At 39.8% G+C, this 27,757-nt stretch overlaps 1 protein-coding gene across 1 annotated transcript in view; it reads right to left on the bottom strand.

Moving 5' to 3' along the window:
• Positions 1-27,459, bottom strand: part of LOC137176856 (complement C3-like) — a 44,178-nt gene extending 16,719 nt beyond the window's left edge. Inside the window, exons 1-35 of the mRNA XM_067582852.1 lie at positions 27,310-27,459; positions 26,355-26,547; positions 25,992-26,154; positions 25,318-25,412; positions 24,841-24,929; positions 23,474-23,556; positions 23,283-23,379; positions 17,334-17,436; positions 16,915-17,023; positions 16,519-16,634; positions 15,949-16,113; positions 15,076-15,175; positions 14,859-14,953; positions 14,545-14,736; positions 14,238-14,387; positions 13,905-14,049; positions 12,986-13,054; positions 12,525-12,722; positions 12,281-12,398; positions 12,074-12,162; positions 11,772-11,911; positions 10,632-10,844; positions 10,268-10,319; positions 10,055-10,144; positions 9,671-9,877; positions 9,286-9,361; positions 8,983-9,142; positions 8,726-8,821; positions 6,380-6,536; positions 4,497-4,582; positions 4,004-4,081; positions 3,734-3,889; positions 3,553-3,615; positions 3,340-3,421; positions 3,154-3,202 (exon numbers count right to left, since the gene is read on the bottom strand). Coding sequence (XP_067438953.1) covers positions 3,154-3,202; positions 3,340-3,421; positions 3,553-3,615; positions 3,734-3,889; positions 4,004-4,081; positions 4,497-4,582; positions 6,380-6,536; positions 8,726-8,821; positions 8,983-9,142; positions 9,286-9,361; positions 9,671-9,877; positions 10,055-10,144; positions 10,268-10,319; positions 10,632-10,844; positions 11,772-11,911; positions 12,074-12,162; positions 12,281-12,398; positions 12,525-12,722; positions 12,986-13,054; positions 13,905-14,049; positions 14,238-14,387; positions 14,545-14,736; positions 14,859-14,953; positions 15,076-15,175; positions 15,949-16,113; positions 16,519-16,634; positions 16,915-17,023; positions 17,334-17,436; positions 23,283-23,379; positions 23,474-23,556; positions 24,841-24,929; positions 25,318-25,412; positions 25,992-26,154; positions 26,355-26,547; positions 27,310-27,386 — 4,151 coding nt within the window. The 5' untranslated portion in view covers positions 27,387-27,459. The remainder of the gene's footprint in view (positions 1-3,153; positions 3,203-3,339; positions 3,422-3,552; positions 3,616-3,733; positions 3,890-4,003; positions 4,082-4,496; positions 4,583-6,379; positions 6,537-8,725; positions 8,822-8,982; positions 9,143-9,285; positions 9,362-9,670; positions 9,878-10,054; positions 10,145-10,267; positions 10,320-10,631; positions 10,845-11,771; positions 11,912-12,073; positions 12,163-12,280; positions 12,399-12,524; positions 12,723-12,985; positions 13,055-13,904; positions 14,050-14,237; positions 14,388-14,544; positions 14,737-14,858; positions 14,954-15,075; positions 15,176-15,948; positions 16,114-16,518; positions 16,635-16,914; positions 17,024-17,333; positions 17,437-23,282; positions 23,380-23,473; positions 23,557-24,840; positions 24,930-25,317; positions 25,413-25,991; positions 26,155-26,354; positions 26,548-27,309) is intronic.
• Positions 27,460-27,757: the final 298 nt, after the last annotated feature.

Raw genomic sequence — 27,757 nt, forward strand, 5'->3', positions numbered from 1 at the left:
CTGACAGGAGTATATAGTATCCATCATTCGTTATTTCACATTGAATATAACTGAAACTTTGCTTTTGATTTACAACTTAACATATTATTTAATACAATAAAACAAATGAAAATGACATGGCCAAAAATATTGGTACCCTTAAGTTAATATTTTGTAACACAGCCTTTGGAGGCAAAAACTGCAGTCAAGCGCTTTCTGTAACTCTGTATAAGGTTTCTGCATTTCTCCACCAGTAGTTCAGCCCACTCTTCTTGAGCAAACTGCTCCAGTTCTCTTAGGTTTGATGGATGCCGTCTCCCAACTACAAGTTTTTGCTCTTTACACAGATGTTCAATGGGATTAAGATCAGGACTCATAGCAGGCCACTTCAGAACGGTCCAACATTTTCCTCTCATCCACTCTTGGGTGCTTTTGGATGTATGTTTGGAGTCATTATCCTGCTGGAAGACCCATGACCTGCGACTAAGATACAGTTTTCCGACACTGGGCTGTGTGTTTCACCCCAAAATGCTGTGATAGTAGGGATGTGCAGAGAGCCCAGTATTTGTATTTGTATTTATATTTGTTGAGTTCTCAATCTCAATCTCAATCAAAACACTGTTCAAGGTGAGTGGTGCATTATTTTAATAACATGAAAGGGTACCAATAATTTTGGCCACGTCTGTATCTTTAAAGATTTCAGATGTTTCAAAAAACATTTTAAATTAGGAGAAAGAAGCAAGAAAAGTGTGAGGTGAGGGTCGATAATGAAGAAATAAATCAGGGACTCGAGGGGCAGGGCGATTAAAAATCAATGCTGATTTTGCCCTTCTTCTGCATCCTGCAGGCTATGGTATGTGGTAGGAGTAAAGGGGGCGGGGTTTATAGTTCCTCTTTCTTCCTTTCCCTTTCCTAAACACTGGACTGGTTTTCATTGAGAAGATAACAAGGGGGTGTGGTTAAGCTGCGGGTTGATAAAAAGGACGTCACGGTGAGGTGCGCGCGCAGCCACTGGAGTAACGTGATGAGGCTCAGCTGGGAAAGCGCGACAATTGAATAAGTGATACGAGTTGAGTTAAAGACCCGAGACGTCCTTTTAGAAGCGTTTTCGAGACATTACAGCTTCACACCTTTCCTGTGCCCGGACCCTTGTGTAAAACCAGCTTCTTGTGTTCTTCGGGGACTCATCCCCCAACCACCAAAAACTGAACTGAACCGCTAGAAGGAGCTCACATTGAACTCGCCTATGTCCACAGAGCGGCATAAACTGTTTGTAAAAAACAGCAGCCAAGCCTCCTCCTCAACCAGACATCCTGGGTGCACTAACAAAGTCACAGTCTGTGGGACACAGTTCAGTCAAGGCCATGTTGTCACTACATTTCATCCAAGTCTCAGTAATAAACAAAAAAGTCCCTTAGGATAAAAGTTTTATTACACACCGACCTAGCGTTGATTAACGCTATCTTAATCAGAGTGGATTGCAGTAAGGATTTATGATTGCAGGTGATCTGGATCAGGTTGCTACCGTTTACTGTAAATTTACGAATGGCTATACATTTCTTTGGCCTGAAGTTTGTGATAACTAGAATCGGTGAGCCAGGATCTGAAGAGGGGAGATGGACAGGTGATAGAGTTACTGCCGGCGGAGGACAATAGGGGGTGCTGGCACACAAGATGGTGTCCTGGGATGAGACAGGAAGAGGGGGGTTTTGGAGTGGGTGTGTGCTGTGTACACAGTCATGCACATGGAGCACACTGGATCGTGTGCTGAAAATCTGCCAACAGCATTTGACGACCCTGCCTGTTGGGATGAATCCCGTCTCCTTTGAAGATTCTCTCCATCTATTTTTCAATAAAAGCCAAGTTTTGAGTGCTACATGCGGAGTGGAGTCAGGTGTTCAGGCTGAGAATGTGGCTAAAGCGCTTAGCTCTGCGTCCAAAGGAGGGAATAGGGCTGCTGATAAAAATGGACTTTCCAGTGTCCTTTAAAACGTTAAAAAGGAGACTGAAGTCATTTTTGGTGTGCTCAGACTCCCGACGGGAAGTGTCGTTCGTCCCTACATGCAGCACTATTTGTGGGATGGAGGTTGGGAGTGAAGGCAGTAAGTTCAGGAAGGGGGGGGTGAGAGGATAAGGAGGTGAAGTGTGCGAGCTACCAGAACTGGACAGCGAGTGCTCCGTCTGCAAGGAGTACAGCTGCTCAGGTAGAATAATCTGTGCAGGTGGGTAGGAGCGAGGAGGCACAGCCCAAGGAAGATCTCCTGAGTGTCTGATGACAGCCTCTTGCAGCATCCTACGGCGCCTCGTCCCAATCGTGGGGTAGCGAGCCACCCAATCTGCGCTGGCCACAGATGGAGGAGACGCAGTGGTGACGGGAGGGGCCAGAGCTGGAGTGGGGTCTGCTGGCTCAGACGCCGACAGGTCTGCAGAGGCATCACCAGGATGGACCGGAGCCTCATCCATCAGGGAAATAAAGAGGTTAGAGAGAGTGAAAGGAGGTGGTGGAGAGACTCTCCCTTTAACCAAATCCCTACTTTGGCCGCGATGAACCACCTCAGCCCAGGACGGCTGGGACGGCATCGGAGTGGAGCTGTGAACCAGGGCCATTCCCATGCCGACCTCCGGATCAGCTGGTGGCTCCAGTGCAGCGGTGGAGGTGGTGGTTTCCAGTGCCCCCAGAACCAGCTCTCGTTCGAAGGAATGGCCACCTGCTTCGGCTGCAGGACTCTCTGGGTGGGCAGTGCCAGTGTGCATTTAAGGCAGCCAAGGAAGGGTGGTAGTAGAGGCTGAGATCAGTTGTGACATCAGTGAGGAGAGCGATCGGGCCGCCTGAGCGATAAGGCTGGAGGACTGCATATGGGAGATATGCTTTGCCTGGGCGGTGATGATTGAGATAAAGCTGTCAACCAGCTGATCCTTTTTTCAAAGTTCTGTCTTCAGGGGGAGATATGTTACAATAACTAAAATATATTAAAATATATATGGCATATAACTGGTTCAGAACTAGATAAAAAGGCGATTTCTGACACAGCTTCTGGCGGGTGAGTGACAAAGGAGAGCAACAGAAAGAGCAGAGAAGAAGTGAAATAATGAAGGACCGTAGCTTGTTAGAAAATGTTCTGTATAAAGCCATGTTGCTGAAACACAAGTCTGTTACATCTTGATTGTACTCACAAAACGTCTATTATCAGCTTGTATATCTTCTCATCATCTTCCGTTTTCTCTGGAGGAGCAAACAGTAGATGTAGTATTTAGTTTATTAGTATTTTATATAGTTTTTCTCATTAAAGAAAAAAACTTAAGGAACACAAAAAGCAACAAATAAAGACTAATATATTAAAGTGGAAGAGACAGAATTACCTGGGAGGAGCTGCACAGACAGGTTAAACTGTTGACAGTCACTCTCCTTTTCTTTAGGCAGAGTGTAATACAGTGACACCATCTGTCACACAGACAAAAGTGCATTTTAATATTGCATTCATTGTGATAAATGAAATTAAATAATCTGGAATTCCAAAGGGACACATCAATACACAACAGATGATCCGAACAAAAATATTGTTTTTTACTTACTTTCAGCGTTGCTTCTCCGGTGCCCACAGCTTTCACGTTCACATCTTTGTTTATACCATTGAACTGTTGTGATTTAAATAAAGACACAAACACACGCACGGGTCAGCGGGGGAAACACACAGAGAGCAGAAAGCATGATGGTATGATATGTGTGTTTGTGCATGATGAGTGTGTGTCTCACTTTAGATGTTCTGGTGGCATAGTGGTTCTCCTTGTTGAAGTTGAACTGGTCAGGCGTTGACTTGCCTGGCACTAGGATGTCGACATGCAGATCATACTCTGGTTCTTGTGCATTTGCCCAGTACTCAGTTATGGCCTGATACACTATTATGGTAGCCTGGAGGGAAAAAGAGTGGGTGGGGGGCAAAAGAACTTAACAAAAATGCAGTTGATGCACAAATAGTGGTATATGAATATACAGTATCAAGGTTGACAGAGATGTCTGTGTTACCTGAGTTGATCCATAGCCTCCACCCACTCTCTGCTGTTTGTTGAACCATCTCACAACAGGTCTGGCATCCTCAAAGGCCTTTATCAACAGAAGGCAAGAAAAGGGTTGAAATCTGTTTGATTGACTGTGTATTTGATTTTTTAAATCTTAATTCTGTTATGGTTATACTTTAAATTATTTCCTGTCAGTTTCTAAAGCCTACCATAGATTGTTAGATTACCAAATCAATTTTTCCTATTATTATGACAGTCATCTTGCTGAGACTCGAAACTTGTCTGATAGAATCAATCAATCACAATAAAACATAATATCTGCTTCATTTTTACATTTGACATTACTGAGAGACATATTTCACTGACTTTGGTTTCCAGTCATGGAAATGCCTCTCTTCACCAACCATCTGCCCTTTAAGTGAGCTAATAAGAATAATGACTCTGTATGTTTTCTGTAACATGACGTGCTGGTGAAACACACATAACTGGGACGTACTCACCTCGGCCTTGACCAAAGCCAGAAGGGCATAAGCTGTGGCTTCTAGGGTGTACTCACGTCCCTTGGGAACAGGCCAGTGGGATGAATCTGAAGGAGACACAGAAAAATATTTTTTATTGTTATGTTGTTGTGAAAAGCTTACTTGACTATCTAACCTAAAAAATGAATAAATATTGAACCTAATCTGTGAAAAATTAAATAAAAAGTCTGACTGACGAGGCCGATACTGACATTTCTGATAAAGATCGATTAAAATTTCAAAATTCTCATATTTGTACTGAGCAGCACACTTTTGAACAGTGGCAGATTGTAACTAAGTACATTTACTAAAGTACTGTTTATAAATACACACTTGAGGTACTTGTACTTTACTTGAATATATTTTATGCTACTTTGTATTTTCTACTTAATATTGTTGTTGTTATTATTGAATTATTATTATTATTGAATTATTAGGGCCCGAGCACCAAGCGGTTCAAGGCCCTATTGGATCTGAAGGAATTATTCTTCTTCTTCCAAAACAAACGCATTTTTGAGGGACTAAATGTACGCGAAAAGTCGTTAAACTTTGCACATACATCAGAAGTGGTGAAAAAATTTGATATTTTATAGGTCCCGACGAAAATGGCTCAACAGCGCCCCCTAAACTGTATCCCGTGCTGCATGTTTCACTGACATGCACAGAAATTGGTACACACATGTATCATGCCCAGACGCACAAAAAATTCTATAGGAGCAAAACCATAAACCCAACAGGAAGTCAGCCATTTTGAATTAAGCAACCATTTTGGAAATTTGCATACTTTCTATTTTAACAAACTGCTCCTACAAATTTCATCAGATTGACTTCAAAATTAATGTGTCATCTAGACTAGTTTGTGATCAAAAGTTATTAAAATCATGAGTTTTCACTGAACGCCTTTGCTGTTGCGATGTGGCGAATTTCGATGTTTTCGATGTTTCGCCATAAAACTGGAAGTCCTTAGTTTTCATCACAAGCCATTACCATATCAACACATTGTTCGCCACAAAATACGAAGCTGTTTTTCAGGGGCTAGACATGTTTGAAAACTCACAAAACTTTGCACACACGATAGGTCTTAAAGTCTGTAATACTGTATAGGTGGCGGGTATGGATGTGGCAGAATGGCTCGACAGCACCCCCTACAATATATATTTTAATATTTTAACTGTTTAAATTGTTTGCTCTTTTCTGTTTAAAATTTGTTACGCACTTTGTATGAAAGGTGCCATGTAAATAAAGTATATAACTAATATTGTTATTATAAAGAAATATATGATTTTATGATGACACTTATATAATATGACGCAGTACTATTACTATTAATCTACGACAAGATAAACTACAACATTAAAATGTTCTTACATGTATTTATTAGTGATAAAAACAAACAGTATAATATAGGCTACCAATAAAATATAACACTCTAAAAGAAGCCAGTCTGCATTATGGATCCTTTTACTTTTGATAGTTGAAGTGTATTTAGCTGATAATACTTCTGTACTTTTACTTAAATAACATTTTTAACTCAGGACTATTACATGTAATGGAGTATTTTTAGACAACAGTATTTCTAGGATCTGAATACTTCTTCCACCACTGCTTTTGAATGTCTTGAACAATGTTGAAAAATAACATTTGTTCTAGTGGACAATCCATGTAAATGAGATACTGTTTCTTAATTAGCTCAGATATATTGTTGGTATTTCTCTACTGCAGTTTTTATTGTCTAATGTATTCACTGATACTGATATTCCTGTGTCTGTGATAAAGTAAAATCATCAGATTATTTTGGCCATGTCAATGTCCATCTATAAATACTGTTTCTGAATATGATAAACAATATTGTTGTGTGACAACACCTTGAGAAACAAATTTATGGGAGTAGAGGATCTGCCGGTTCAGTTTGCCTTCATTGGCCAGGGCATATGATGTCATGGCAACAGCATATGGGTTGGTGAGGCTAGGCAGACGCCTTTCCAGGTAGGCAACAGCTTTGTCTATACTCCCTGGCAGACTCTGGACAGTAGGAGAAGATGAAGGAAGGAGGAAGAAGAGAATGGGAGAACAGGCAGACAGTAAAAATGAACACAAAAGGCTTTAAAATGGGGGAGAAGACAGCAACTCATTCATTTTCAATATCCACTCTGTATGTTAGAGCAGTATTTGAACCTGAGACAAGTCTGGATTGTTCCCTCTCTTACCATCTTCTTTGCCTTATGAGCCATACTGAGCCTAACTACTGAGTTACTGAGTTGGTTACTGTTGGGGTGTGGGGTAATAATGTTATGCATAAACACAAGAGAAAAAGAATGAGGAGTGTGTGTTTATCTGCTCTATTGTAAATTGCAATTGTTTGCATGTCTGTCTACAGTACTATCTACAGTGGCAACAGATACTTACTTTTATGGCTAAAGAGCACATAATTAACTAATTCAAACCTGGAAACATGATGTTAGGCTAACGCTAGTCACATTCCAGCAACCCCAGAATATTTTACACAACAAACACAAGTTATTCCGTATCCACAAAGGAATTTCTCTAGTTCTGTTAAAAGTGAAACACTGTTACACAGTTATGTTGCAACAAAATAAGTCTGATTTTACTATTTTTTTTAAAGGTGCCTTCAGACAGCAAGTAGTTGGTGCTGCCGCCTCCTTTGATTTCAGTGTAAAAGTGATGGCTGGAGCGACTAGGAGAGGAAGGGCAGCTGCTGCTCTTTTGAATGTGCACAGGTCTTTGGTAACTTTGGTGACGCTTTAGATTACAGTCCACAACGTACAGCTTAATTACTCCGTAGTTACAGTGTAATCTCTTTTACTAATGGTGTACCAGTACAGTGCATACCAATACATATACGTAGGTACAGGGGAACAAGATGTGACGCTATGGAATAAGGGGGCAACAACTTTGGTACTTATAAAGAACTTAAACTGTAGTTACTTTTTAACTGCTGGGTACCTATTCTATTAGAGTACCTATTCTTCTACAGAGTTAGAGTTCATTATGGTTCAGCTTTTCCAACTTGCTGCCATGGCTTGCCGTGTGACCATAGCAACCACAGAAACCACAGTTAGGGAAGAGCATTGGGAAACAATACAGGAGTTGATTTTACTGGCATCAGAGTTTTCCTGACCTATACACTTGGTTGATATTAGCAGCCTGTGGTGTAGCCTACAGGTTGGAAGGATCGGAGGCAGCTGGGAGCCATTGTGGCTGCATCCTGCCCTGCCGACTCAAAACACAGAATATCAATGTTGTTCATTTGAAAGCAACTTTATGAAACTAGGACTAACTAGCTCTACAGCAAACGTTAGATTAATTATCTACTTTGCCTCAGCTGATAAGTTTGCTAGCTTGCAAAACTGATGGTCACTGGCTAGAAATGCTTTTGCCTGCTTTTATCTACTTCTGTCTCATATTTAAAACTTTCTGCAAATTTTCAATCTGTCACTGTTACCATTAAGTGCATTATCCACCTGTTGTACATTTTCAATTTGTGCATAAAGAACCCTGAAATTTTGAAAAAGAGTTTTTACATTTGGCTGAGGTAGAAAAGATGATATATTGATAAAATCAAAATGCAACAAAGTACAATAGAAACCTGAAGCATGTGACTTAAATGTCATTCAAGCTTCTGCTTCATTGAAGAAACTACAAATACCATGTAGACAGATGAGGAGACTATACCGTTCCCCAGTTTAATACATGAGACAAATATAAATGTAATATGTCCATCACATTTCCACATGGTTTTCCATTGTTTGAGGTTTGACTAGCGTTCTTTCAGTTACGTCAGCTTGTTGCACCCTCATCTTCTGCAATAGTGTCATAGCACCAAACTGGAGAATTAGCACCAGTAACTTTGTATCTTGATGTGCCCGATTCCTAACATTTGAAGTCAACAGTAGTTGATGAAAACATGCATTAAGGCATGCATTCTCATCTTCTTTAGCCAATTTTCTGGAAACATGATTAAAATTTGTGCTACACTGAGTATTGTAAACCACATATGTGCCATGCAAGAATGGAAAGCTTGACAGGCTTAGCAACAGTAACTAAGGGAGCAGGGATTAGCTAGCGGTCAATTGCTTAATGGTGGTTCGGTGACTGCAGAAAGCTTGCTTTCGCTCATCATTAATTAGTAGTCAGTGAATGAAAAAATAAAACTGGTGAGGGAAAAAGATGTTTGCAGGTGAGGTACTCACATTCACTGTGGCAGCACATAGTGTGCGTGACTCCTGCATAGCAATGAGGCAGAAGGCCGTCATGGAGGCATCTGAATCTGTGCCACTCACATCACCCTACACACACAGACACACAGTTGTCAGAACCATCATCAATATCAACAGCATAAACATCTCTTTGTTCATATACTGTAAGATCATAGTGATGTGATTGTGTTTGTCTCAGTTAGCTATTTTATAGCATCAATTAAAGATGTAACTTAAATCATTGCACGCACAGTCATCTTTGCATCGTACACTCGTCCAACTTCTCTAAACAGGCCATCAGGTTGTTGTGCATTGAGAATTAGAAACTTGACAGCGTCACAGACATCATCTTTTTCCACTGCCACCAGACTGCTGGCCATGGCAAAAACCTTGGCAACATATGCTGTCAGCCTTAGAGAGGAGAGGAGAGGGTGTAAAAGTTTAGCTACATTTATTTTCACATGAAATACACCCATCCTCACAAAGTTGGAATCTCAGTTAAGTAGGATGAGCAAACATTTACATATGTGATTATGAATGTTTTGATGCCTCACCACGTGCTACTTTTGCTATGGGGGAAAATAGCAAAAGAACCATCCTCCTTACGGTAATTCAGCTGGTTCTGGTAGCCTGGACACAAACAAAACCCACAATCTTTTCACTGACTTCCATTCAATTAATCTTATCCAATGTATGACAATTTGAGAAATCTTGTTAAAGTGTGATCCCCGTTTAAAGTGTATAAGGTCATGTTTTTTTCTGCAATTTATAGCATCTTTCAAATAATTTTGATGGCATTGTTGTTTTTGTAAAAAAAAAGTAAGACAATCCTAGTGAAAATTGCTGTAGTCTATGTGTTGCATTCATTCAACCCATTCAAATTTAAAAATCTGACACATAGGGGGTTTTGTGCTAATTGTTGTATCTATGTGTGCCTACCGGCTTTGATGTGTTGCAGAGCTTCGCCACGTTTCTGAAGGCCAATGGTTTCCCACTGGTTGGTTTTATCCAAATATGTGGTTGCAATGACAGGCAGGGTCATGTGGGCCATGTTCTGCTCTCCACAGCCTGCGGGCTGGTAGATCAGACTACCCATTGACGTCCCACTAATGGCGCTCTCCACCAGTTCACTTACTTGCTCTCTCCCTGCATGCACACACACACACACAGAAACCATAACATTATAGATCAACTGGAAGAAACAACCAAACAAACATGTAAAGGTCCCACACAACCAGTGAAGTCATTGCCAATGAGAAGCAACAACAGTAACAGTTTACACCAGTGCAGTTTTTTGTTTGCCCATACAACATTATATCTCACCTGTCACAGAGATCTGTGTGCTAGTAGGTGTGTCTGGAACCATATCCTTCTGAGGTATATAGCTCTTGATAGTTTCTTTTTGTTCACCACCTAAAGGGACGCACCATGGTCAAGTTGGAGGATTAATTACCATGTGAAGAAAACATGATATTACTAAATTACTTTGTTGCTCCTATACTGTAGCCATTTAATGAGTAAACTCATCACACAAACCTTTAGGGTCCAGAGTTATGCTTTTTTTAGATTTAACCAGTACACCTTCAGGCTGGAGAAACAACAGGACAAACATCAGAGAAAATATTTTTGAGTAAACTTTATAGGCTGGTGTGTAGGAAAATACAATCTGGCTTCCTTGTTCAATTATTGTTCTATCTTTCTTAGTCTGTTTTTCTTATTTTCAATTGCATTTAAAAAGACTGATATACAGAAAACAAGTCTTCTAAACATGCATCAAAGTTAAGCCCCAAAAGATGAGTGTTTCCCTTTAATGACAATAAGTAACATAACTTTGATCTCAATCAAGTGGCTAAATAGGGCAACTGTACAAACTGATTGTAACTGGTTGAAAGCCTCTTACCACCACCCGCAGTGGTTTCATGATTCCATCACTGAGATGTGAGTATTTAACAGCTGCTTTGACTTCAATTGGGGATTCTCCTGCTTTCATGGGAATAATGATAAAGGGTACAGATCGTGTTGTTTTGGGCCAAACTTCAACCTCCTGACGATACTTTCCACGCTTAGAGGCTGAACTGCACACATGCTCTGCTTCAATCAGATCCACACGCACCTTGAAAACAAGACAAAGATGGAGAAAGAAACTGAGGTATGTGCAGTTGATTTAAGATGAAGATCCCCTCCCTGAGTAGCAGATTCTGATGAAATACTGTATGTTGATTCTTCTGAGCATCTACACATAATTTCTTATCACTTTCAACAATTTCTGCCACTGTGTTTCATTATCTATAGAATAACAACAACATTATTTTTGTTTTAAAGGACCAGTGTGTAGGATTTAGTCATCTAGTGGTGAGGTTGCAGATTGCAACCAACTGAATACTCCTCCCCCTCCAAGCGTGTAGGAGAACTTATGGTGGCCACAAAATTTGTGCAAAAGGCCCTCTCTAGAGCCAGTGTTTGGTTTGTCCATTCCAGGCTACTGTGGAAGGAGACCCACTCCCTATGTAGCTATAAAGGGCTCATTCTAAGGTAATAAAAACACAACGATCCTTATTTTCAGGTGATTATACACTAATTAAAACATACTTATGAATATTATATTCTGTTTGTGCCAAATTCATGCCGCTAGATGCCACTAAATTCTGCACACTGTACCTTTAAATAGGGATTTGCTCATATATTAAAAATAATAATGATCAGTATTAGTTTAAGTCTGTCCGTTTAAGTTGATGATTCCGTCCCCATTTGAGGAAAATTTCATTTTTTAAACTGTTTCCTAAAAGAGCAATTTGATCTTAAGAATGGAAAGGCACACAGTAAATATTGCAGTGAGACATCACAACTATCAAAGACTGGAGAAAGGATTGCTTCTTGCTTTATTTTCATTTATTATTTCTCTTTTTGCCACATAATTTATATCAGTCCAATATTTACTACTGTTTTTGCTCTTCTGTTTGCAAACTCTCCAGAAAAATATCATGGTCTCATTGGCTTGCTGAATGTCCTGAAACACCGGAGCAGAGTAACATAGACTTACTGTGAGACGGTCTCGGCTGTAGTTGTGGAGAATTGCCTTAACTTCTATCTGCTCTCCACGGACAGCAGAGTAAGGCAGCCTGAGATCAATGAAGAAATCCCTCCGGACAATTACCTCTAACGGATCGCCAACACAGATTCCTTAAGATGGGAGGGATTAAAAGAAACACAACCAAACAAGGGATGAGAGAAGAAGAAAATAAGTGTGAGGGATGGAGAGACAGTACAATAGTGGGCTTTTGGCTTTAAGGTTAAAGAGGCACAATTAAAGCACAAGACAGATTTTAGTCACTGAATCCTCACCGTGAGTTCTTGACAGACTAATGCCAGTGAATTCCCAGGTTGTGATTGAGTCTTTCAAAGGGATATTTCTCTCATAGACTGTTGTGCCGCTGAAACATAGAAAAGTATAATCAGGTTGACAGGTAAAAGGTCATTTTAAATTCAAGTGGTGTCATGAAATTAGTTATCAGTATATTTGTATGTGTTTATAGCTGTCAGTTGACTCACCAATCAGGTGTATGTGAAGGGCAAGCAGGCAGATCGATTTCTATAAACAGCCAACTTTCAGGGAAATTGGTGCGTGTAACAATCTCATTGCTGTCCATGTAACTGTCATCTTCCTCACCTGATGAAAAGATTTAAAACGGTTATTATTTCCACTGGGAGACACTGATTGTTTTCTAACTTTCTCTATAACCATGGAAAGTAACCACCCAGGGCTTTTCTCCCATCCCTCGTCCCTGTCTCTTACTGCGAGCCAATATGAGGCTGTCATGCTTCATCTCAGCTCGCTGTTTTTCGAGCTCCTTGCAGCAGTGTATGAAGGCCTCGACACAGACTGTACCATCAGTGATGTACTCGCTGCGCACCTCACAGGTGTAAGAGAGGGGGGTGTCCCTCATGCCATCCAAACAACAGTCACGTTGCAGGCCTTCTTTATATAGCTTCACTGGAAAGACGGAGGAGAAGCAGAGGTGAGAAGGTATAGAGAGCATGAAGAGGGGTGATGTACAACTGGACAGTTATTTAACATGTAAATACATTTGAAAGTAGGGAAAATAGAAATATAAATTGTGTTTCTATCTTTCCATTGATAGACAGAATTGCAAAGACAAATATTGTTTATAACTACAAACATTTTGGAGAGTCCAAGCAGTGTGGCACACGGGACTGGATATGTGTTTATTGGGTAGTTTCAGCTGTGGTTCTTACCTAAGCTGGTCGTGACATCCGTTATAGTAGTGGCTCGTCTCCTCCTGCTGGGGGCTGGACATTTCAATTCTGGAAATGCAACACAAACTAAATCTTTAAAGGATCCCAAGAAGGTTAGTTAAATGTAGACTTGAGTTCTGCATGGTGTCTGTGACGTGATGCTATTAAAATCAGAGTGAGGTCATTTAGCTGGTTAGACAAAGGGACAGGGTGTGGGTGTGAGAACAATGAATCTACAATTGCATATATCATTTGTTGGACTGGTATATAATAAAACATAATATAAATGCTTTATTAGCAAATACTGGTAAAGCAAATTTTTTGACACCCCTAACAAAACAGAGGACCATGATCAGTGGCTGACTGTTGAAGTCAACATGGAAATATCCCAAAAACTGTGGCTCACCAGAATTACATAAAACATATTTTCTCACTTACCCTAGTGGTATTTGGCAGGTAGTTTTGGAGCTTAAGATATCTGTTGCCTATTGTTTTGCAAATGTTGTTAGTTGTGCTGAGAGCATTAAAAAATGATATTTAAAAAAAAAAAACTTACTTCAGAGTCCCTGAAACCATCTATCTTGGCTGACCTCCAGTAGTTTAACTTCTTGATTTCAACAATAAAGTGAAATCAATCAGATACCACAAAAGGGAAATATAATGTAATTTGGGTGAACCAACCATGTAAAGAGCAACTTAAAACCACCTGAAAATCATGTCTTTGCTGACCTCTAGTGGTTTAACTTCTTCTCTTGCTGCAGTGATGCACAGGTATACTCAATGACCCAGTGACATCACTGTTGGGTGTGGCTAAAGGTGCGCATTTCTGACCACACCCAAGCTGGGTTTGGTTGGGAATGGATGAATGAGATAAGTAGGAGGAGGGAAAACAATGAGACTACATATTAAGTAGTATCACCTTGTCTGTAGTCTGTCCCTTGTCCTTGGATCCCAGAAGCGGAGCTGGACTCGAATAACAGCCCAGCATCGTAGAACACACTCATGCTGTCCTTCCCTCCACCTGGTGTGCAGCCTGTGTCGTACTTCTCTACTTGGTCCCACACCTGTGCAGCAAAATACAAACACACAAGGGTTAAATTAAACAGACATATCAGTATACCTTACCTTACAGTGTACCTTAGAAATACTGAAAAGGGAACGTGTGTACGAGTTATTTATGTCTTAAACCTAGATTTTGCGATGAATCCCCTTTCAAATAGTTTGGAAAATACAGATAGAATAAAGAAATTACCTTTTTCTGGGTGAGGCGGTGCTTGTTGTTTAGGACGTAGACGCCTTTGTCAACTGCCACCAGTCCCACTATGGCCCCTGGGTCTCCTGTGACCTTCAGACCAAACGTCCTGCGAGGCTCAAAGAATGGTGAATCTGATTCCAGCTTCAGCTGGATGTGAAGAGAAGGACAATGAAGGAAACATGCAGATTTGTATTTGTTAGAGCGGTTACATAAAAATATATCCTAGAACTTAAATCAGCTTGACTGTGGGTGGATTTTTTTGTCCACTTCATTAGTTTAACTACTTCAGTGTTGTGTGCCTCACCGAGCCCATGCAGGAGTCCTTGACATCCACCCAAACAGAGTCTGATACCACTTCATCGTCATCTGTATGGTAGAAGGCTATGATGCGGAATGATGGCAGCATCTCTTTGGTGATGGGAAATGACAGGGAAATCAGTGTTTGTCCTTTTGACCTGTGACGGCCATCTTTCACCAGCTGACCTCTGCTCAGGATCTGAGGGCACAGATTTGAACATCAGCACTCAGCCAACATGTGTGTACATATTGGCACAAGACACAAACACTCAAGCATGTGCACAAACACACACACATGCACAGGTGCTGAACATTTCTCACCAGGTATGTGATGTCCTTATCATGATTTTGGTGCTTGCTGAGGATGAGGTTGATTTTCATGTTTTCCCCTAATTCGACCTCAGCTGTATCCACCCCTACAAAAATTACATTTTGTGATTATTGCTAGACACGGAAGAGATCTTGGCACTTAGGCAGCACTGCCACTGCCATCCGCATCTTCTTTTAAAACCTCATGTTGTTTCAGGATGTTTCTTACCTATGTGAATGTAGTTATTGTTTGTGGTACTATATGGGAGAGCTACCATGGTGGCTGATGCTTGCCTTTCAGGTAAAATACGAGGATTGTTGGTCTTTATCTGCAATCAAACACAGACATAAGTAAGTGTACACGCACAGTTAAATAAATATATGCACATGAAAAGTCTCAGGTCTATCCTATCCAATATTGTCCTTGACTAGCGTACCTCAGCCTAAAAAAAGTAAAAATCAATTAAAGAAATAACAAAAAGATTTGTATCCTTAGATAAACATCAGTTGACAGAACAGAAAAGGACCTACAGATAATAGAGTGACACAGTATAATAAAGGCCGGTCATCGTTGCCGAATTCGTTTTTGAGCTTGCAAACGATACGGCTTTGTCCTATTTGAGGGCTGTTTTAAATCTTGCCATTTAATTGTGTTAAAATAAAACTGTTCCTTTTTCTCACTTGAGTTAAGGCACTTTTAACTGACATCCAGCATCAACTGACGCTACAACTCAACTAGTATTAAGAACACCACTAACTTCACAAATAAACCTGTGCCTGGCTTTTTGTCTGTCATCTCCCCAATGACTTTTGCCACCAAGGGGCAGAAAAACATCAACATACACAGCCTCCACATGCTGTATTACTGGCTTATAAATTTACAATGATGATGATAATGATGATAATAGTGGTCAACTTTCATGTCCAGCAGAAACAGAACCACATTTGCCTTCATTTGGAGTTACGTTTCTGGCCACCTGACGAATGTGAACCTAATATTTGTTCTCCTTTTAGCTCAAAAGTTGTGGGTTTAAGCTTCCATTTGCCAAACCTGGCTGTAATGCAAAAGGGTAAAGACTTTCAAAACATTTTGGAGACTTACTGTGATCGTCAGATTCTCGTTCCCTACCGCTGTATTGACAGTAAGCTTAGCCATGCCATTGGGTGCAGTGAGGCCTTTGGATGCAGTGTCGCCTTGCACCTGGCCTTGGTCGACCATCACAGCAACACCTCGTGCTGGAGTCTCATCAGGATTCAGAACTTCAACCTGCCATCCAAGACACAAACAGCTGAACAATCAGAAAAGATCTAACTATTATTGTTATTTAATGACATATTATTAATGGTAACCTGATGCTATTAGATTACTCTGGCTGCAAACTGCACAAGCTGGGCACTAAGTATTATGACTTAATATATAGTGACCCTGTGTGTTTATGTGTGAATTTCTACTGTGTAATGATCTGCTTTGTATCATAATGATCCATTACAGATTGGAGTATTGCACCAATCAGTTGTATGGATATTAAGGAAGCATTAAACAGCATGCGGCTTGTGAAAAAAAAAGAAAGGAAAAAATGACCTATGGCATGAAAGTAGGGTTCAAACTGTGACTGTATTTCAGCAGTGAAATGTTTTCTGGAAAGGGTTTATTTAAAGTAGAATTATTTACCATAACATCAAAGGACATTCCTGGTTTGAAATATTTGGGTGTTTTCTTGAAGTGGATGGTGTAAGGTGATGTGACAATCTGGATGCCTCTCAACTCTGCCTCCACCATTTCACTACCTGTGAGATGATGCAGAAACACAAACACATGCACACAAAAAGTATTTTTACACATTTTTGCTTCATTTGTGATTAATCGTTACAGAAACAATGTAAATCCATTCAATTTCTGACATACTTATCCTGATATGGTATTTTTATTTTCTTTCTTTCTCTTTCTTGTGTTGGAAATTTTAGACGTTACTGATGGTTAATTTGAACCCTGTTGTGCTGCTAAATCATATGATTCCCACATGATCATACGTACTGAACAGGCAGAAACACAGTCTCTCTTTCTTACCACTCTCTGTCAGCACGCTGACAGCTACATATATGGACTTCCCCACCAGTGCATTGATGTCTGTGATGTGCTCTTTCTTCAATGTGACCTGTCCAACACCATTCTTGACCTAATGTGACATAATACAGAAATGCATCTTGAAATACAGTTAGTGGACAGTTGATAGGAATTTTGTTGGGTGCATAGATTCTTATGTTAATCTGGCTTAATTCTGAACATGAATACCTCTCTCTGAATATAACAATTATAACTGACATACAGTAAACAGTAAAATCCCAGACATTTTTCATGTTCTGCAGTCTTGCAGATTTTGTAGCACTGGTAAAGGCCAGATTTGAGTTTATATGCTTGTGCATATGAGAAATTAGACACAAAGAAATTGACAGACAGATATGGCAGAAATGTTAGTATGCACTCACCGGCACTCTCTGAAGAGAGCTGGGAAAGCTGTTCTTTTGACCATCCTGCACAACCCCAAACACCACGTAGGCTGTCCCATCCACCTTTTCACCAAACAGATACCTAAAACCACAAGAGAAGGACACATTTTAAGCCCACAATCAAATAAAACAGGAGAGAGGTAGAATAGGAACTATTACAAAAAGAATAGTCAAAAAACCTTTTACTTTCTCCTCCAATCCAATCTACCAATCAAACTCAATCTCCAAATGAAGGATGTATGAGGATTCTGGAGGAGTGGCTGCACTGGGAGTGAGCTCCTGATCCTTGAACCCAAAAAAGTGGAACATTTTGCAAAATAATCTTCAGAAATGACTCTCGTCATCAACATCATCTTTGGATATATTTTTCAAATCAAAACAACTATCTAGCTGTCAACTGCTATCTGCTACCTGCTGTTACCAATATTACAAAGGAGATACAGCACCAAAGAAGCTAACAGAAGAGTTATTTTTTGAAAACAAGAAGAAAACTCAAAGGATCCTTGCTGGTAATGTAATCCATGCATGCTGGAGCCTCTCTATGCACCCTGGACTCAAGAAGTGATGACATATGACTGGGGGTCACTCAGGATGGATAGATGGTCAACTTACCCCCCTGCTGACTCTGCTACCAGGCCAGTCCAGGTTTTCAAATGTTAACATCAGATTAAACATCAAGGAAGACCATTTGTACATCAATCTCAACATCGAAGGAAACGGCCCTGGCCACATGGATCTTCTGGGGTTTCTAACCGCCCGGATGGTGGCCTTTTCTCCCCGCTGAAGTCAAGAGGAGGTTCCGGGTGCACCGGGCTGGTACTGAGGGGCTTAAGAGGAGCTTCTATCCTTGGCCACCGGGATCCTGGATGGGATTGCTACATAGGACTGTTCCCCAAGGCCATTAATCGTACCACAGAGCATGCCTGTCAAAAGCTGCGTCAAGTTCAAAGCAGTGTTTCATCAGCAAAAACACTTGGGCTGTGTTTCATGGTGTGCTTTTTGGACTACTGTTGGTACTCATTGCTGTATTGCCTGTACGTGTCTGTCTGGCAAGAGCAATCAACACTGATGGAAAACAGCTGGGACACCGAGTGATTGAGCTTGACAAATGCTGGCTCATGGCCAGTTGACGCTCCAAAAGTGAGTTTTCATCATAACGTACTGAGATATTTTACAATCTATTCTTTTGTCCTGCGGCACGGACGAGCCAAGGTACCAGAGCGAATCACCGATCCAGTGGACCAGTCATCTGCCACCCCATTTTGGAGAATAGCAGGTCTCCTCTTCATGCTGCTCCTGCTGTCCAGAGATGTTCTACTAAATCCTGGACCAGTGACACTTGGAGCGCTGCAGAACTTTGATGCTGATTTGTGCCTGAGTGTGTCTGGGACTCCTCTGGTGCTGGTGATGAGTGAGCATCAACTTTCTTCTTCTTCTCCCTTAACAGACTAAACTTTGTTAACACAAGGCATGATGTCTCAATGAATAACTTTTCACTACAGGGCTGTGGAGAGGTCCAGTGTCTCTCTCACAAAACCTGCTGCTGATGAAGCCCTGCAGTGAGAAGGCAGAGGTTATTCAAAATCTTCTAAACTGTCAATCATGGAAAAGTCTAATGGGACCCGAAACTGAAACCGAGAGGGCTATTAGATGGAGATTTTAACATCAGAAGCATTACTGCAAAGAGCAATCAGCTAACTCATCTTGTGTTGGACTCAAATCTGGACTTTCTCTGTCTAACTGAAACGTGGTTGAAATAAAGAACTCCTGTGAGTGTGTTCACGGTGCCTGGATACCGATGTTTCAAAAGAGACAGACCTGATGGAAGAGGAGTAGGGGTGCTTTTTATGTGAGAGACAACATCAAATGTGAGCGTGTGGTTTACAATGTGGGTAACATGTTAGAATATGTTGGGATAAAAATAATGTTATCCCAACAAATGTCTTTTAACATTATAGGTGTCTATAGGCCCCCATCTGCAGATGACACTTTATATGATCAACTTACAGAAGTCTTGAAACAGTGCAATCTCAACAAAGAAATTTTACTTATGGGTGATTTTAATGTGAACTGGGAGGATAAATCTAAGAGGAAAAAACTAAAAATGAGAAATTCCAACTAGAACAACTAGTAAAAGGCCCAACTAGGATTGCAAAATGCTCCAGTACACAAATTGATCTGATATTTACTAACAAACCAGAAAGAATAACTAAAAGTTATAATTTAATCACTGGCTAATCAGATCATAACCTAACCCTATGTGCAAGAAAACTAAAATTAGGGGTGCAACGGATCACAAATCGATCGTATCACAGATTTGAGTCACTGATCAGATCATTTTTCGGATCACCAAAAAAAAATGGGGGGGGGGGTCTGAGGGGGGGCAAATAAAACTTTGCTTTCATTCTGTAAAGCACTTACAGCATGGAACTTTTGTTCTCAACATTCAGGATGTCCAACATTTAACGTTAAATAAAATCTTAAAAGATATAAAATATTCAAGGCTCAATTGTTAAATTAAATTGCAATATGAGGCATGATACCTTCCTCCTTTAAACATGGTAGTGAATGAAATTTCATCAAAACTTGATGATAACTTACAAACATGAACACACGTCTTGTCCTGCAGCTCAGCTTGTTGAACAAGCCACCAAACAAACATTCATCGGGGAAAAGTGCACCACCAATGGCAGTTAGCAGTTAGATAGCTAATCAGCTATGATTAGCTGCTCAGCTGCAGCACATCAAACAGCAGGTAAACATACCTGCAGATGTCACTATGGACCCATTAGCCTCCTAACATCCTCCATCCTCTTAAACTATGTGTAAGTGGCTTAGCATCACGCAGTTATGAGTAAAAGCAATTGGCACAATTTGGCCACTTGGAGACATTTTGGAGAGGTTTGTGGTGACACCAGTGACACCACAAACTAAAAACTCCCTAGTTCCCATAAGGTTAGGCCTAGAGGTCTGTAATTTTATACAGGTGTGCTTGACAAGATGTGGAAGGTATGTGGAGATTTACATAGTTCTGGCATAAAGCATGTCCTAGTTATTGTTATTCAAATGTGACTCATCATAGACAAGGACCAAAAACACTTTCTTGAGGCATATTTGAACTGATGTAGTTTTGGTTCTGTTTTAGCCACATGCTAAACAAGCACATTTCCAAAAATGAGAAGATGTTACCTTTCAAATTGAGCCTAATACATGCATTTTGGCATCACAGTTCTTCTTTTATAAGCTTTTCCATTTGGGTACACCAAATAGGTGAAAATTCCCAAAAAATGGTGGATGTTAAGAGGCTACATGCTGGTTTGGTCGTTGTGCTTCAAAATTCCTGTTAGCGACATGCTGTCTGTCCATGACTTGTACTTACAGCAGTTTGTTTAGGTGGTCTCCAATAAGACATTAAATGCGTGCCTAACCTTGGGGGGGCGATCCGTACAGATCACGGATCAACTACGTTCTGTTACACCAGCACTAAAAATAGATTTAGGACCATGGCAACTAAGACAATGATCCTTCCATGCATACCCAGAGCTAAGCGAGAAGAATTTATCAGTGAAATCAATAGCTTGAACTGGGATGATGTACTGTCCTCTGATGATCTGGACTATGGCTGTGACACTTTTACTCACAGAATCAACACTGTGAGGGAAAGATTTAATATGAGGATACAGATAAAATCTAAAAATAAATACTATTTACCATGGTTTAATGAAAATTTGTGGAAACTAATGAAATCTAGAGATGCTGCACTAAGGAAGGCAATTCAAACTAGAAGAGACACTGACATGCTGATTTATGAAGGTTTAAGGAACAAAGTTATCCAAGAGCTAAGAGAAGCTAAATCTCGTTTTTATCTCAATATTTTGAATGAGGCAAAAGACAACAGTACATCAATCTGGAAAAACATTGATAATCTCACAAGGAGAGACACACAATTTTTAGATTTTAAACTCAAAGTACAGGAAAAGTTAATTGAAGACCATCTTGTTGTTGCTTCTGTCCTCTCTTTTCTTGAATATGTGTTATGGGAAAAAAATGTACGAAAAGGAAACTTGATATTGCTCCTATAGATGCTACAGGCCAAGTTTTCGAGCTGGTAGAGTCTAATGAGTTACAAGTTAACAAAATCATCAGCTCTTAAAAAGCTCCAAAAGTAGAGATGCTTTCCAATTTGACACAATGTTTGTTAAATCACACAAATACATTTTAATTCCCCCTATTGCTCATTTAATTAACTTGTCTTTTAAACACAGCTTCTTTCCTGATGACTGGAAATGTGCCACTGTCACACCTATTTTTAAATCTCTGACACTGCCTTGAAGCCAGTAACTATAGACCAATAAGTATACTACCAGTACTCTCAAAGGTTGCTGAGAAAGTTGTCATTAAACAACTGACAACATTTCTTAATACAAGCAATTTTGGTCCACATTGCATGCAATTTGGCTTTAGAGCAAATCATTCCACCGAAACTTTGCACAAACCTTGCACTTAATTGGGCAAATTAAATCAAGACATAGAAGGAGTAGGTGGTGCGTAAAGCATTTGACACAGTCAATCATGATGTTTTAATATCGAAACTCTCTAAATTTAACTTCTCATCTAGAGCACTGACACGGATGTCTTCATATTTATCTAATACAATACAATGTGTTAAAGTTTAGAATGCACTGTCCAGTAACATGAAGTGCACAATGGGTGTTCCACAAAGGTCCGTGTTAGGTCCCTTATTATTTAGCCTATATATTAATGATCTCCCTCAGCAGTGTCATGATGTAGAACTACAAATGTGTGCAGATGACACCATTGTGTATACACATGCAAAAGCAGCTGCACTGGCTGCTGCTAAGCTAACATTTGCATTGGAAAGTCTAAATGAGTCTAAATGTAAACAAGACAAAAGGCATGTTTTTCTCTAAAACCATGGTATAACCTCCTAATGCTGATATTCTCATCAAAGGTGAAAAGATTGACATAGTTACTGATTTTAAATATCTTGGCGTGACACTGGATCCAAATTTGAACTTCAAGAAACATGTTAAAAAAAACAGTTAAAACCATAAAGTACAACTTAGCAAATTTTAGACATATTAGAAACTGTCTCTCTTTGGATGCAGCCAAGATATTTATGCATGCTATGATTCTTTCCCATATGTCTTATTGCGTCACATGTTGGGGGCAAGCTGGAGAAACAACCATAAAACCTCTTGAGTCCTTATACAAACAAACTCTAAAAACTCTGGACAAAAAGCCAATGCATTTCCATCACTGTAGGTTACTGAGCTTTGAGAATTTTAGATTATTCTCAAATTTGTGCCTAGTATTCAAAATTTTAAATGGTTTGGCCCCTCCTCCACTATGTGACTTTCTGTACACTTGCTCAGTAAATTCTGTGAGATCCTCCAGAATATCCTCTATACAAGATTGTACCAAACCATTTCGTCACACTGCATTTGGACAGTCAGCTTTCTCTGTGAAAGCCACAACTCAGTGGAATGCCCTACCTGACGATCTAGTGAGCTGCAGTTCAATCAGTGCATTCAGAACCAGGTTGAAGAGTCTGCTGAAGGCTGCTCAGCTCTGTGGCCACTGAGTCTAGATTTGATCTCATGGTCTTCTCAAATAATCTTGCTTTTGGTTTGACATGCTTGCATTATTGATTTCTGATTGATATTGTGGGTGTATGTGATGTGCTATTGTGAATAGCTTTGTATTTTGAATAATGTGTTCTGTGTGTTTTCTGCTTTGTACTGTTTGTTGTTGTGCTGTTGTATGTTTTGATTGTGGGGGACTACAGATGTAAATTAGCTTTGAGTTAACTCTGGTGCAGTGCATCATTTATGTTAAAAACTGTACACTGTCCCGATAAATAAATACAATACAATACAAATCCACAAAACAAAAACTTGCACCTACGTAGCTTTAATGTCGACAGTGAAGGCTTCGCTGTCCACATAGAAGAAGGGGTCAAAGGATTCTGGAACCGTCAGTTTAACCTCAAAACTGGGCAGCACTGAAAAATTGAAAACATTTTATTGGATGTGTAATCGGGTAAAGAGTAAGTTGTATAGGTTTTTAAATGACAGTCCAAGTAAAGAAGGACTCACCGTATTCTTTGACTTCAAACTCTGTAGAGAAGCTCTGTTGTGGATTGCTGTGGAACCTGGTAACCACTTTCCACAGTCCAGGACTACACACACACACACACACACACACACACACACACACAAGGACACAAGGACAAATACTTCAATAATCAAGCAAAAGACTAAAATATTCATAACATTAGAGTCCAGACTTCAGACTCAAGTTATTTATGAGCTGGTGCAACACACTTTTAGTATCCTCCATTCACGTTGGCTGACAAACTACACAATAGTTAGAAAGGTACCTTCATTTTACCCCGGTTTAGACTGATTATCTAATATGATTAACTGTACTATGATTCATTTAAAATTAATATTCAGATTGAAATTGGCTGGATATGATAAATTACCATACAATTAAAAGGAATAGTTTTGGGAAACAAACATAATTGCCTTCTGATGGAGAGTTAGGCTACATGAGAAGATTGATACTTTACCACTCTCATATCTGTACACTAAATATAAAGTTAAAGCCAGCAGCTGGTTAGCTTTGCTTAAAAGACTGGAAACAAGGGGAAACAACTAGCCTGGCTCAGTCCGCAGGTAACAAAATTCATCTGCTCACTAGCTCACTAATTAACATATTATATCTCATGTGTCTAGTTCGTACAATTACCTATGTGTGAAAACAGTGATTTGCCAGGGGGTTGACCATTGGGCCAGAGCATTTCTTGGTTCCACCTGCTAACTTCCTGGAGTCTGCGCTGGTTGCCTGGCAACTGATAACTTGTTACTTACAGACTTAATGCTGATTTATGGTAGGTTGCTCAACACTTCTGATAAGTGTTGGTTGACAGAAATGATGTATTTTGTCGCTCAATGCTTTCCTTTCATGTCATACACCTAGAGAATTTTGTTATGTCAAGGACACCGTCATATTTTGTTGCAAAATGTTATTGGGTAGTGGTGCTAACGTCGCCATGGAGATTGTAGTTTTCACTGAACTTCATTATTGATATTTTGGTTTGTAACTTAAGATAACTTGTAACGTCCTTGTTTAATTAGTTCTGGTCGGGATGATATACCAAGCTGGCTGGAGGACAGTGTCTGGTTACCATGGAGACAACTGAAACCTTTCGCCAAAGCATAAATTGAAAACATCACACAGCGTTTTAATTCATAGCAACTATTTAATTTCTGTTGAGTGACACTTATCCAAAGTGTCAAGCAACCTAACATAAATCAGCCTTTAACGCAAGCCAGGTTAGCTGTTTCACCCTGTTTCCAGTCCGAATTATTACATGTTAAAAATGTTAAATTCCCCACTAACACCAAACAACCACAACAGAATGTACAGTAATGCAATTAAAGTAAAATAAAATACACACCTGACAATTTCACCCAGTTTGTAATGTCCAGAGTGGATGCCTGATTTCAGAGAGAATGAATGAAGTGGCATAATGATGCCGTCAGGGGTCTAAAAATATGCAAAATTGAACAATCATTAAAAATGAGCCTTGTCAGTTTACACATTTATTGAAATCATTCTATATTTTCAACGTCCTTTGTTTACTGTCCATAAGCCTGATCAGTCTTTAGACACTGTCTTAAACATTTCTTAATTTTTTTTTTTGTCTACCTCTCAGGGAGAGGCTGCAACACAACCACTAGAGGGAGACATTTATTTTTATGGGTGGGACGTGTGTCAGAAGAGATGAAACAAAGGAATACAAAGGTCATTCAGGTGTTTAAGAAGCATACAGAGACAAAGTGGAAAGTAAAATGATCTCACCTACAGTTGAACAGTGACAGCTCATTACAATATTTAATTGAATTCTGTGCTAATCAAAGATAAAATACATTACCACAAACTCAATATCAATAGAGGGAGCAGATTGGGTTTCGCCATCTCTCTCTACTGGCTCCATACTGGGTGTCACTGCAAACATCCTGTAATGAACTGAGAGACAGAGAAGAGGTCATGGTGTATCTATTTTGAGTTTTCACTTTATTATTCCACTTATGTGAAAAGAAGAGTTCATTTTATTGTAGTTTATCATGCAGTCATTCTTGAAAAATGAGAGATGTGCTAGTCAAACTGTGATGCTCTCAGAGATGATGAGGATTTTTAGGAATCGAGTATGAGGGGGAGTATTTGCTTTCTGGCAGGTGTTTGTATTCTCTATTTATTAAATATTTTTCATGTGTTTTTTTCTTTTTTCATTGTTTGTTAATGTGTATTTATCTCTTGCTTTAAAGACCTCCTTAAAAATGATAGTTCATCTTTAGAAGTCTATCCTTGATTTTTGATATCGATATTGTACATTATCAACACCAGTAAAGAATAAATGCTTTCAAAATGTCCTTTATGAACACTAAAGAAGTAGTTCATAATGCTTATTGTTCAATTTTGCAGCAGCTTAATACATTTTACCTTCTGACATAGATTGGGTGATATATTTTCTAGGGAGATACCTTAGCATGCCTACAGATATTTTCACAAGGGTAGACGTATTTCTCAGCAGTGATGCGAACTCACCTGTGCTGTCGGGGGTGTAGAGGGTCTTGTCGGTCTGGATGAAGATGTGGCCAGACTGGAAGGAGACTAAGACGATTTTCTCCAGCAGATGGTTAGGGAAATGAGCTTGCAGGTACACATACTGCTTCATGTTAGGATCCTTACTGAAGGTCCCAGCAGGGATCTGAAACCAGAGACATAAACATTATATGAGGAGCAGAATCGATATGTCATGAGCATTTATAAATGCTAAATCTATTGTTTATGGTCTTGATAGAAAAAAATATATCTACAAATTAGGTGACGAATGCAGGCCAAATACAAAAAGTCAAGTATTGTGTAAGAGTAACATACAGTATACAGTACATTCAGTATTTATTTTACCGTAATTTGTCCGAAACTCTGGAAGCCGCTTGTTTCATTAAGGGTCACAGATGTGGTTGCCAGATCGCTTTTGGTTGGAAAGGTCATCACTTTGATTTCGACCCTGATGTCACCTCCGGTGCAATCTTGACACCCCACAAAGATGTTTTCTGCTGTTCCTACCCGCAACAAGTTGGGGGCAGCCATCACTTGTCTGCAGAGCAGTGGGGACAGAGAGAGAGACAGTATCACTGCACTGAATCACACTGCTGCTCAGGATGCACTGACTTACTGACAAACATGGTCTTTTTAATTGTAAGGCACTATAACCCCCACACACGCTAATGACAATGAGGTTTGTCACTATTTAAACACAAGATTTACTGCTGTAACCCTTAGCCACATGTTAATGCCTTAGTGTGGACATTTTCTTACAATATTTATTTCATTTAAAGGACTTTTACAGACCTAAAGAGGTATAAATGTCCAGTTCACAATGTTTTCACATTTTCCATTTCTTATTTCTGTCTTATGACCCCTCAGGTTTAATTTGGAACCACTGCTTTGCAGCCTGAGGATCATCTGATCTAGCATGGACTTCACACACAATGAGTAATCTATGTATTATCTTAACTAAAATCTAGCACTGGATCAATAAAGCTGTTTGCTGTGTCTGGTGTAATGCGTTGACTTATGAAACCGTAAACTGGTCCACTGTTTTTTGTAAGACACAAGTGAAATTAGAACTATGTTAAACCAATACTCATGCAATATGTCCTTCGTATCCATACACTTTTTAAATAAATTATAAATGTAGAGAACCACTGATCTTGTTGTTGTGCTCCTTACAGTTTCACCACAACAATTTGAATATCAGGAAGCTGAGTAAACAAACTGTATATTTTGTATTTTTATGTATTCTCTGTGTTAATCAAATCTCAGGAAGAGTGTATGAAGGTAAGCCAGGTCTACTTACAATGGAGCTCCATCAGCCAGAGAAGACAGGGAGGCAAAGGCTAGAGAGGCCAGCAGCCACAGTGGAGTTCTACACATCCTCCTACCCGATCCTGATCTGCTGTCAATGAAGACTCTAGCTGCAGCACTCTTCTTTTATCCTCCCACAACTCTTCCTGTCCTCACTACTGTCTCATCCGTCCCCTTCTCAAAGGTTTCTGCACACATGTGTAAACACAAACACACACATGATTTCCCAGCAACAGTTGAGAAACGGTTCAGCTCTGATAAACATTGAAGGGTAAACAGAAAAAATCAATGAGGGTTTACATGCTTGACTAACTTCTGAACACTGTTGAGTAAACAGTTCTTCGCAGAATTAAATAAAAACAGCAATTTCACATTTCTGATGTACATTTTCTGATATGATTCCCTTGTTTTTTTCTTGCTTGTAAAATGTAGTCACCTAT

This window comes from Thunnus thynnus, chromosome 3 (assembly GCF_963924715.1).
Source record: "Thunnus thynnus chromosome 3, fThuThy2.1, whole genome shotgun sequence".
Lineage (NCBI taxonomy): Eukaryota > Metazoa > Chordata > Actinopteri > Scombriformes > Scombridae > Thunnus > Thunnus thynnus.